General features: G+C 39.9%; 1 protein-coding gene across 3 annotated transcripts in view; it reads right to left on the bottom strand.

The window, feature by feature from the left end:
* Positions 1-1976: 1976 nt before the first annotated feature.
* NSD2 (nuclear receptor binding SET domain protein 2) overlaps positions 1977-12105 on the bottom strand; it is a 112135-nt gene continuing 102006 nt past the window's right edge. For 2 of the 3 annotated variants that reach the window (XM_019552724.1, XM_019552725.1), the window contains exons 20-23: positions 11947-12088; positions 11133-11239; positions 7655-7859; positions 1977-5792 (exon numbers count right to left, since the gene is read on the bottom strand). In XM_019552724.1, coding sequence (XP_019408269.1) covers positions 5524-5792; positions 7655-7859; positions 11133-11239; positions 11947-12088 — 723 coding nt within the window. In that variant the 3' untranslated portion in view covers positions 1977-5523. Of the gene's footprint in view, positions 5793-7654; positions 7860-11132; positions 11240-11946; positions 12089-12105 lie in introns of those variants that run through there. The other variant, XR_002104255.1, reaches the window with a different exon arrangement.

The raw sequence follows: 12105 nt of genomic DNA, 5'->3' as shown, positions 1-12105 counted from the left end.
AAAAGCCAAAATAATTTTATTTTCCCATTATCGGTGCTAACCCCACATGCAACTGATATATTGGTACATCTCTATGTACAAGTGGGTCCTGGTACAAAAAAAGTTGAGAACCACTGATCTAGAGGGAGCCTAGGTCCTCTGCACTGGAATCAGGGAGCTCCACCTGCAGTGATGCCCACATTCAGGAGGGGCGTTAAGACTATAGAGAATGTCTCCTTGTTCTCACTTTTTGACTAGGGACAGAAGTTACACATGAAACAATTTAAGGAATTGGAAACTGGTTTAAACCTGTAACAGAACAGAAGTTCAGTGCACATTAACTGCTTTCAAAATGGCCTGGTTTAAGATAAACCTGGATGGATGTAGTTATCAGACTCAACTGATTTAGGTTAAACTGGTTTATGGAACATCTGGCTCAAATCTTCCAGAATCAAGCTCACTCTCAGTTCCCCAGCATCCCAGAAGGCTTTGGAGTTCTGGGCTGTGCTGTCAGCTCCAACAAAGCAAGGTCAGCCCAATCTGCAGCTGCCACAGAGCTGAGGCATTCAAGCCTCAGCTTCCCAGTCTGCTTACTGCCTAGGCCCCCCTAGCCCCAGGCTGTACAGCAAGGAGCGGAAAAGTCCCTGCAGTGGCGGTAGCTTTTTGCTTCCCTGCCCCCCTTGCAGCCCAGTGAGTTGGGCAGGGATTGGCTCAGCCCTGCCCTTTCCATAGTTTCCGCCTCCTAGAGGTGGGGAATATACATTCCTCCACTCCTGCTTGAAACTCACTCCTCCAGGTGGGGTCTGTGGGGAAGCCCCTGCCCAGAAGCTTCTCACCTGCCCCCCTGCAGCTCTGAGCCATGCTGGGATCCCCCAGCCCTTCCCCAGCTATCACCTCCAAGAGGGGTGGGGGAAAGGACAGGGGAGGAGGTTAGCCCACCCCCCCAGTCAACGTCTGCCTGGCATGGAGGGGAAGGCACCCACCGGTGGGCTCTTCCCACAGCTCAGAACTGGGCTGGGGAGTGGGCTCAGAGGCTGACAGCTGGAGAAGGGTTAGGGATAGTGTGAGCCCAGCCTGGCTGGGAGGGGGGACAGGACCTCTGGTGGGTGCTTCCCCCCACCAAACCCCAGCTGCAAATCAGGCCTTGGCTGCTGGTTCAGCAGCCTTAGGCAGCCTGGCCATGAGGGGTGGTGCACGAGCACTCCCAGGCTTCTGGCCTGGGCCAGTGCAGGCCTTGCCCACTCTTGGGCAGTTCAGTTTGTTACTGGCTCAATCTAGGCAGCTTAGAAAAAACCGCATATATTGAATCCATTCTGCCTCTGGTATTTTGGTACTTAGCCCTTGTGCTTGATGTTGTTCCCCCCTTACCCCCTGCAGGAATTATTGAAGACAAATTCTTCTGTTCAGTCCCTGTGGCCCTGGGTTGGAGCATGCTCTGTAGACATTTTTCAGAGACATTTCAGAGAATCCAGCCGTGAAACACCCTCCAAGTCAAATGTCAAGCTCCTTCTCTGGACCTTGGGGACACCGGACCTCCTCAACAGTACTAAGAATATATATTTTAACATGGGTAATCTTGTTCTTGGAACTAAGTATTTTTGCTGAAACTTTAACAACACCCTCTGGCCTGACATGGAAAATTACAGCCCAAACAGTTAAAAACGTGGCAAGTGACAAGCAACTGAAAACAGGATCTTACAGTGGGGAATGTTAGGTTGCATTGCCACCACTTGCTAAAGAAAAAACATAAAAGCAGAGTCTAAAAGCATAAACATATCACTTACAAATGAAACTTATAAAGTCAAAATTCCAACCACTTAGTAAACCCTGTACATCTCAAATTTGTATGATAAAATCCTAGTATTTTTAAGTCTCATCAATATAGCAACAAAGTGATGCATTTGCACAATACATACTGTTTCACTTTTAAATAATTACTGTAAGAATAAAACCCACTATTTATTTCATTTTCCAAACAAAAACTGGCAATTTCAAAATAAGATAACTAGGAACGAACTTTAATAAGACACCAAAATTTTCAAAGGGTCAGACAAGGAATAATATGACTCAGCAACGCAGAGCATTCCCATTAATACTTCTCCAAATAACTCCAGTATTTAAAGTATTTCGAAAACTCCCCTAAAAACTGGCTATGGCTGCAAACTACAAAACAAAGCTGCAATCTAATTTAATTATTCTTTCCAAAGTGTAGGAAAAAACTTCTGATATTTTTTTTTTTTTTTAACCTGAAACTATCACTTCCATGCTCACTCATCTGATCAAGAAGCAACAGCATATTTGGGATTTACCTAGTTTATACCAACTTTGTACAAGAGAAGTAACCAAAAAGAGAAAAATTGCCATAATTTGATGGATATGACAATAAGTAAACATTTTGATCTAATTTATGATGACCTATTTAGGTTGCAATTATTATTTAGAAGATTTTACAACCAAATGGCCAATCTTTACATATGATGGCTACTAAAAGCTACTGTGTCATTTTTACACTTTGGTTTTTAGCAGGAATATTTCCACTGTATTTGACCTGTGGAAAAGGAAAGTGTGGACATGGCTCTTTTTCAATTAAAGCAGATTCTTCTCATTCTAAGACAAAGTGTAGAAGTCTCAGTGAAAAAAGAAATCCAAATTCTCCTGAACCAGGTACTAAATTATATCAAATTACACTTCAAGCAACCCTGCTAAGCTAACAGGATATTAAAGGCTTTGAACTGAGACAAAATTTGGTCTTTATTTTTAAGCTATCAATTTTTTAAAAAGAGATGACCAATAAAAGCTGGATTTTCAACTAATTTTGCTAACTGTAAGCGCACATCTATAATTTGTTCTTCTCAAAGATGTACGTCACTGTCGGCCCAAACATTTTAGAATTCTTGGTTAGGTGGGAAGGAAGCAGAAAAATATAGTCACATATAACCAGCAGAAAACCACTCTCCAAAGGTATATGTGTGAATTTAATGTGCATGAGAAAAGTACGGGAATGATAGCCCTGGAGACTGAAGTCTTTATTTTCCCACAGACAAATACAGCATGGGTGACTGTAGTGCATGCAGCCATGCTGAAATGCTGTAGATCCTGACCTAGAAGTGAAGTGGGAGGTTTCATATTTCATGATCATGCAGTTACTGATCTCAGCAATGGTGCCAATTACCACCAGTTGTATGGTGATTGCTTTGACATGGATATCTGCCCATTAGAAACCAGTCTGTAACTATTCCAAGGCACTGGAACTCTTACAGCAAGATGAAGAGGTACAAAGCTATGAACAAGGTAAAAATGTAATACAGACATTTTTAAAATACTAAAATGTCAAGGTAAGATTTCATAATAACTTATTTAAAAAGTATTTTTATAAAGTCGTCCTCACAGGGAATGTTATCCAAACAAATATCGAGCTATATGTCTTGATAATACCAAATTCCTTCATTTTGCTCTAAAGTGATTTTTGCTTTTGCTTCCCCCCTCCCTTTCCCTTCAAAAGAATATCTAAGTTCCCTTCCCCAACGTTGAAAAAATATACAAAACATCTTTTTGGTTTTGATTTCAGGCACCTGGCTATGCTTTAGCCTTGGCAATGCAAGTAAGAACTTTAGGACAAAAGAACAGTCCCCTCAAACATCCTTCAGAAACCTTCACAATTTTTCCGCATGTGCAAGGCTTTGTATATTTATCTAGTAAAAGTAGAAATGTCATAGTGCTAACAAATGTAACACTCTCCTATAGTGAACTGGCTACTTTCAGCCAAGGATTATTTGAAAAAGGGAAGAACAAACCTTCCAACAGTATTTATAAAATTTTGATCCACAAAACAAAGCAGTTGCTCTATTACAAAAGAATTTTTAAAAAAATCAGTTCTTAGCACAGCATAATGGTACATTTTAGAACTTCTGCCATAAAATCTAATAAAAAAGTAAACATTCTCATGTACTGGGAACAGATGTAGATTTCAATCATTCAAATAACTAGAACTGCAATTAAACCCTGAAAAATACTTTGAAAAAATATACACTTTATAATATAGCTATGCTTCATTTAAAAAAAAAAAAAAAAAAAAAAGCTACACAGAGTTTCTGCACTATTAAAGGCACACTAAGCTAGAGCATATACAAATTATTAAATGGTCATGAAGGCGCACATTGTGTTTCCATGGGGTACGTAATGACTACACAAGTCAAAACTTGTTTATAACACTGCCTCACTGCACACCAATTACACATATAAGGTAGGAAATGGTAAGCAAAATTATTTAAGATATTTTCCTTCACCATTTTTTCCTAGTTCTACAGTGATTTCCATTAAACCTAAGTATTGTATATGCACCACACTGCAAGTCTGGAACCTAACAGGGGTCAAGAAAATAAAAGTGTTACTGAAACAATTTCTGAGCTCTTCAGTGAGAAAGGAATGACAAAGTCTGTTCTTGAAGTCAAGCAGTCAGTTTTATAAATGCTATTTAGAAAGGGACAAGGTAGGTCACATTTATTATTTTAATAATTGTGTTTCTTTAAAATTCCAGTTTATTTTGACAATAATTTCTACTGACTTATTCTGCAGTTCACTATCAAGTCACTATTTCTCACACTATCACAAAGCTGCAAGATTTGGATTGAGTGCAAAGAAATGCTTGCCTGTGAACTTTTTTATTGGTTTTAAGAAAAAATAATGAACTATTCTCTTAATATTAGGTGTTGTAAGATTCTTTTTATTTATTAAGAACATAAAAATCCTAAATATTGGGCTGAGATTGTAAAACAATATCCCTTTAAGTCCAGACTTGTCAACTCTGTAAGATCAAGTGTATTTCTATTTACCTGAAATGAAATACAGGAAAAAACAGTATAGAAAAAAAATCTTTTATAAGGTTCTCCCTCTCTATGACAGGTGAGCTTTTTTTCACCATGCACTGTACTTCTCGATGAAGGATATTAAAAATATATTTAAGAACAACTAGACAATCATTTTATAAGAGCAAGAACAAATTAAAAAGTGTGTTAATTATAATCAGATAAGCACCTGGGTTGTAAATGGCACTCAAATACTTGCTCAACAATTCACTCAAGGCAAGCAGATATAAGTTGGGACTGCAGACCAAAAAAACTTGACACCTAATAATTTCTTTCAAGGATAAACTATTTTAAACATCGCTGGATGGCAAATACTACCTCAAAACCTACATTTATAATGTGCCTACCTGCTTTGATTTAACCTACCTCCAACTTGAAAAATATTGGAGGGAACCTTATACATTCGTAACAATTCAAGTGTAACTGTAATGCTGAGTAATAAGTTTGGTTTGTCCTGAAAAATTCTGAACTATGTATGCCACAGTTCGTTATCAGTGCAGATGCAGCAGAAGACTGCTGTGGTTGGCTCAGTGGATTAAAAAAAACAAAATAAAAAATGCTTCCCAATCCCCTCCCAAAATGTAACCTTTACAGAATATATGTAAAACCATGTCCCTCCCTGGCCCTATTCACAACTTATCTACAAGATAGTGTTGGCAGTAGATACTGCAGTCCATTACTATTTGCATTCAGCTCTCATCCATCTGGTCCTTTGTCTTCTCTTGCGCTTCAACTTGGTCATTTTTCTGGGGTGTCTCCGAGTCTTCTGAGTTGCAACAGAAGCTACCCCAAGAACATGTTCAGAGCAGCATAACTGTCCCTTTAATGTAGAATTTAGTACTGTCCCATCTTGGTGCTCCTTGCAGAAAGAATTTGGGCAGAAATGGCAAAAAGACATGGAAGGTTTGCCACACACATCACAGTGGTGCCACGGACACTCCCACTTTCCTGCAATCGAACAAAGAACAGAGGAAGAATAATGTTTTTCTGTTCAGTTATGAGAAGAAAGCTTCATGTTGCAAAAAGGCCAGAAAATGCTGTGTGTTGAATGTCTGCTTTAAAAAGCACAGAAATAATTATAAAAAGTGTAAGTGGGGATAGCAATTTTTCTGGCTAAAGACTCGCTGAAAGCTAAATGTGATGCCATACCTCTAGATAAGCTGAGCAGACTACTTTACATGGACTGCTTGACCCTTTACCACTTAAATACAACACAGATCCAGTCAACATAAATAATTCAGTTCCCTGAAATATTTTCTAATGAGTTCCAACCCAGCACATTAAAAGCTTTCCACTTTTCAGTAGAAACTTCTGTTTCCATGTAAAGTAAATTAAAATGCATTCAATCTCTTTCATTCTGGCTAATACATGGTATCCAGAAACCTCTCCCCATTCCAGATGTTACTGCACAGTACCAAATGTACTTGTATTGGTCACATTTTTATGTTAGCCTGTCTTCTTTCTCTAACAGCTTCTGACCTCTGAATGGCAACAAACTACAGAAAATGAACTATAAGCAGAGCTTCTTCTGTAGTACCAAGTGAAGAGTGAATGCTCTCTTAACCTTATCTGTGTGGATTCTCATTGTAGGATCCATACAGCCTTGAACCCATCTAAATAAAAGGTCCTTGTAAAAGGTCCTTGTAACTGCATATATACCCCATGGGCCACCTGAGGATATCTTAAGATGTTGTAACTTCAGCTGTTCATTTATAAATCACTGTAGGTAACCACAAAAAAAATGCAATAGTGCCCACTGCTCCCTTCCAAGAAAACTTTGAACTGGCACTGGAAATTTATCTTAGAGGTTACAACATTTAGTATTTAGTCTTGTCATCTTTTCACACCCCTTGGTTATTTTCATTTAAGATGCCACTGAGCCTTGCCCAGGGGGCATCATGGGGCTTTCAGCCACAGCTAGTCCCAGTCCGCTGGTATCATTCCACGCCCTTTCTGTGAACTGAAATGATGGAGAAAGGTGAACATCTTTGGTAATGTCCAATACAAAGTGCTTTTACCAACAACACAAGGAAAGCCCAGCACAGAAATCATCTTACAGGAATGCGTATCTCAGCATTTTCTTCCAGCACCAATCAGCTGGAGGAATCAACATCCAATTCATGGTTTCAGCCGATGAACTCAGGGACTAAAAGCCAGATGGGTTTTAAGGTTCTGAGAACAGCTACAAGTATATGGATTTAACAAGTTATTGTTGCTGACAGGTCCTAATAACAAGGAGTATGGCAAGCCATCTTCCAAGAACCTGCTCAGCTTGATTATACTCCTCCAATTAACAGCAGTATACATTTGGAGAAGGGGGCACTTCATTACTGAGAGCAGCATGAATTTCAACAATGAGTCTAGGCAGCAGACTACTGTACTTAAGAGTCTCTTTCCTTTTTGAGCCAAGTTAAAAAAAAGCAGGGGAATTAAAAAAGGAATCATGAATCTCATGACTTTTCCATGAATGGAATTGTGTTTAATATATTGCCCATGCCATAGTGAAGGGGTTCTAGGTGCCAGGGGCCTTCTACTTGACATGAATACCCCTACCTTAATTTAGTGACGTGGACTTAGGTGCCTGGCTTGTCTAGAAAGGGACAAGAATACTAGGCGTCTCCCTATTCAAAAGAAACTCTTGCCGTATTTATAAACTACTCCCTGAAGAATGAGAACTTTCCTCAATTTTAAGGAAGAATTCTTTTAAAGACACAAGCAAATATTTCTTGTAATCTATTGGTTTACACATCTGCAGCACAGGTTTCATCACAAACAGCCTCCTCCCCCACCACTTCATACGTGCTACTCACCAAAAGGACGTTTCACCAAACCAAGACAGGAGAGATGATAAGTTTTAGTACAAGATTTCCTGTCACACAAAACAAGTTGTCCTCCATCACCGCAACGGAAACACTCGTCTTCAGACTGTTTCTTTCCTTCACTTTTTGTTTTACGTCTCCGCGTTCTCTTTTTGGTCTTTTTGCCTTTTTCTTCTGAAGCATTAGTGGAAGAATTCTGTGGGAAATTATAGTTTTTAAAAAACCAAAAAATAGAAGAATTAAGGTATTTCACTGAGAGAGAAAAGAAGCCTATAACAACCAACAGGAATTTCCTGGTAGAAGAAGTTAAGCTAATAGTGCTTCAAGTTTCCAGGAGAACTCTGTTGGTGTCAACTCCCATAGAGGCAGTCTCACAAGCAAAGCTTAAGTTTGATTCAACACAGGGACCAAGGCAGCTTCTAGTCCCTAGAGGATATCCTTGTAGTTCAGAGCTAACACCACTTTGCTAGGACAGCATGAAGAAGCTTGCTCATGACCACCTATACTGTGCATATCCTGTAGATAAAGGCCATCAGTCTTGGGCTGTCAGCTTTTTCTACTTGCAGGAAAATATTAGACAGAAAATAGAAATATTTCAGAAAGCAAATGTTTTTCAGTGCAAGCAAAAAATGCTGTAAGCAGAGGCCTGCTGGCTGCTCCCACACAACCCCTGATGCACAAGAGCAGGAGGAATGCTCAGTAACACAGGTAACACCAAGATGGAATAATACCTTTTAACACAAAATATCACTTATAATTAGCCTGGTCAATCTCAATGTCTAAAACAGTGAAGGAAGTATAAGTAAAGGATCTAATAATGACACGACCTAATTAATTAACCATAGCCCTAGTCACACTACAAGTTAGAAAGATTTCAGATTTTCAAGTAAAAGGAGATTATTGGAATATTACAGCCTGGTTTGAAAAATACAGATTGTAGAACCACGAGTTCCATGTATCAAGACTACGAGTTCTGGTTGGGTGAAAACATCCATTTGAAAAGCATTCACTCTAGCATCAAGTGATGGAGAAACCCTTGATTCAATGGTTTGGTGTACTAGTGTTCAATGATTTAGTATCCTGTTAGGCATTTACATTTTTCTTCAAGGACAGTTAACTTCAACTTATATTTGCTGGATCTTATTATTATTACTTCTGGGTCTAAATTAAAGAACCTTCTTGTATCAAGAATTGTCTTTCCATGAGGGTACATATTTCTGTTGGGTCTCTGTTGCTGCATCACGTGGAGATTTTACATGCAGACAGTTAACTGTCATTGACAACATTATTTCAGGATGTGGATGTAGTCTTGTATATGCAATATTATTATAACTTATTACTCAAATAAGCATACTTTATCTAGCAATCCATACAGCTCTATAGAGATGAGTTACAATTTTTTTCCTGGATCAGTGCATAAACAGATGACAAGCTGAGGTAAGATTATTCCTCTTCTAAAAAGATATAAGTTGGTGTATTCTGCAATTGTACATCATCCCTCTGAAGGACCAGTCACTGAGCAGTGTCAAGGACCATGTTACTGAAAAGGTGGACAGTCTTTTCATGGTTAAGAAACTGATTTTGTTTTCCTATTCCAGTCCCTTCAATTCCACAGTAGATTTTCATTCCAATGTCTACATGTGACCAGTGCCAGGAACATAACGTTTAAGCAAATCTAAGGTAATTCCCACAGGTCATTTCTAGATATAAGTACTGAATGGAGGAGGGAACCTAATGATAGAGGATGGGGAAAAGGCAGAAGTATTCAATGCCTTTATTATCTCAGTCTTCACAGGCAAGGTCAGCTCCCAGACTACTGCACCAGGCAGCACAGTTTGGGGAGGAGGTGAGCAGCCAACAGTGGTAAAAGAACAGGTTAGGGACTATTTAGAGAAACTGGATGTGCACAAGTACACGGGGCTGGACAGGATGCACATGCGGGTGCTGAGGGAGTTGGCCGATGTGATTGCAGAGCCTCTGGCCATTAACTTTGAAAACTCATGGTGATTGGGAGAGGTCCTGGATGATCGGAAAAAGACAAACATAGTGGCCATCTTTAAGAGAGGGAAGGAGGAAGATCCCGGAAACTACAGACCAGTCAGTCTCACCTCAATCCCTGAAAAAATCATAGAGTTCTCAAGGAATCCATTTCTAAGCATCTGGAGAAGATGATTAGGGACAGTCAGCATGGATTCACCAAGGGCAAGTCATGCCTGACCAACCTGACTGCCTTCTATGATGAGATGACTGGCTCTGTGGATGCAAGGAAACCAGCGGATGTGATAAATATTTAGATTTAACAAGGCTTTTGATACAGTCTCCCACAGCATTCTCGTAGGCAAGCTAAGGAAGTACGGACTGGATGAATGGACTGTAAGGTGGGTAGAAAACTGGCTGGAGCATTGGGCTCAGAGGGTAGTAATGGCTCGAAGTCTAGTTGCCAGCCAGTATCAAATGGAGTGCCCCAGGGATCGGTCTTTGGGACGGTTTTGTTCAATGCCTTCATCAATGACCTGGAAGATGGGACAGATTGCACCCTCAGCAAGTTTGCAGGTGACACGAAGCTGAAGGGTATAGAAATGCTGGAGGGTAGGGCTAGGGTTCAGAGACGTAGAGAAATTGGAGGACTGGGCCCAGAGAAATCTCATGAGGTTCAAACAAGGACAAGTGCAAAGTCCTGCACTTAGGACAGAACAGCCCCATGCACCGGTACAGGCGGGGGGCTGACTGGCTGGGCAGCGGCTCTGCAGAAAAGGACCTTGGGGTTACAGTGGACAATAAATTGTATATGAGCCAACAGTGCACCCTTGTTGCCAAGAAGGCTAACAGCTAATGGCCTGCAGACTGAGGGAAGTGATTATTCCCCTCTAATTCAGCACCGGTGAGGCCACATTTGGATGGAACTGGACCAGTGGTTTTCAACCTTGTGGTCCACAGACCCCTGTGAATCCACAGACTATATCTAAGGGGTCCGCGAAAGATGACTATGATCGAAGTATGTGAATATCCACTTACAATTCAAAGTGGTCCGCACCTCCATTCAAAACTTCCAAAGGGGTCCAACGCCTTCATTTGAAATTTTGATCTCACAGTCATGCCTCCTGTCTTTCATGTGTGGCATGGCAGGAAGTGCAATTGTGGGGAACATGCAAATACCATTGTGCTTTTAACTGCATGTCTGCCAAGGGCCTCAATGTCCCGTCTCCCCTCCCAGAATAATTGCAGCAATACATGATGCATCTTTCACCCTTAACAGTAACATTTCTGTAACGTCAGAGAAGTTTGATAGTTTTCAGAGTATGTTGCTTTATTTGCTGAAGTTTTTCTACAGGTATTATAATTTTTCACTAATACTCTAACCCCCCCACAAAAAACAACAAAACAAAATCTGTAACTTTTTTTTTTTTAATAGCTACAGGATTTTTAGTTTTGAAGGGTACTTTTTAAATTCAGGCTATATTTTAGATACCTTTGGTCTGTCCCCAAGAAATCCACTGCAGTTTGGGGCACCACATTTACAGACAGTTTTTTCATTGCCCAGACAGTCGAGATTGTAGTTGAAAGTCAGCTCTGTCCCTGAGTAAGAGATAAGACTGTTTACCATACGCTTTACTAAACAAAGTACAAGGTAAGGACTATCCACAATCAGCACTAATCCACAAATAAGTATCCTATTCTGCTTTGCCCATTTTAGCACTTGCTCTGCAATTAGTATTTCTAATTTTGTCTCTCCATCCTTTACAAGCACTGATCATTATTAGGTACATATCCAGCAGAGGCTTTTCATTTTTTTCTTATGTCAAATATGTTTTTACATAATTCACTTAAAATCATTTATATGCACAGGGCTGAGAAACAAACATTTCTTTTAATATACTGTTTCCTCTGTTCCCCTTTACCCGCTCCCTGCAATTACCCGACATGTCCGTTCATTACACCTAGTCTTAAATATAGTTTAAATTCCTTGGAAAACCATATTTTGCTGTACTGAAAAGCTCAATATAGGTGGTAACTGGATCCTTTAGGAGCTTCCATCAGATGAACAAAAAGCAGCCATTTTAAGGTTTGTCTAAGGCTCAACAGTAAGAAAACATTTACTAGAGAAAAAGAAAAACTTGGCATTCTCCACTCCATGAAGACAGAATGCACTGAGTTCCATGGGGAACTCTGTGCCCAAAGTAATCAATTAAATCACACCAGAACTGGCTTGCATTGATTTTTATCTGATGCAGACAGGCAACAGGTTTAACGTTTCATATTAAAACCCCCAGACATTCATATACCTGCAGGAATATCACACACAGCAAACAGGCCTACACGTGTATCTCCATTTACTGTCCATTTTAGAGTCTCACAATTTGGTTGGCAGCTGTGATTCATAAAACGAGAATAGTTTCCTTTGGGACCAGCATCGATAATACGATCCTGAAAATTAAAATAGT

This window comes from Crocodylus porosus, unplaced genomic scaffold, assembly GCF_001723895.1.
Source record: "Crocodylus porosus isolate Cpor-Errol unplaced genomic scaffold, CroPor_comp1, whole genome shotgun sequence".
Classification (NCBI taxonomy): Eukaryota; Metazoa; Chordata; order Crocodylia; family Crocodylidae; genus Crocodylus; species Crocodylus porosus.
Note: the sequence above shows the minus strand (reverse complement) of the source record. Positions and strands in the feature narration are given on the sequence as shown.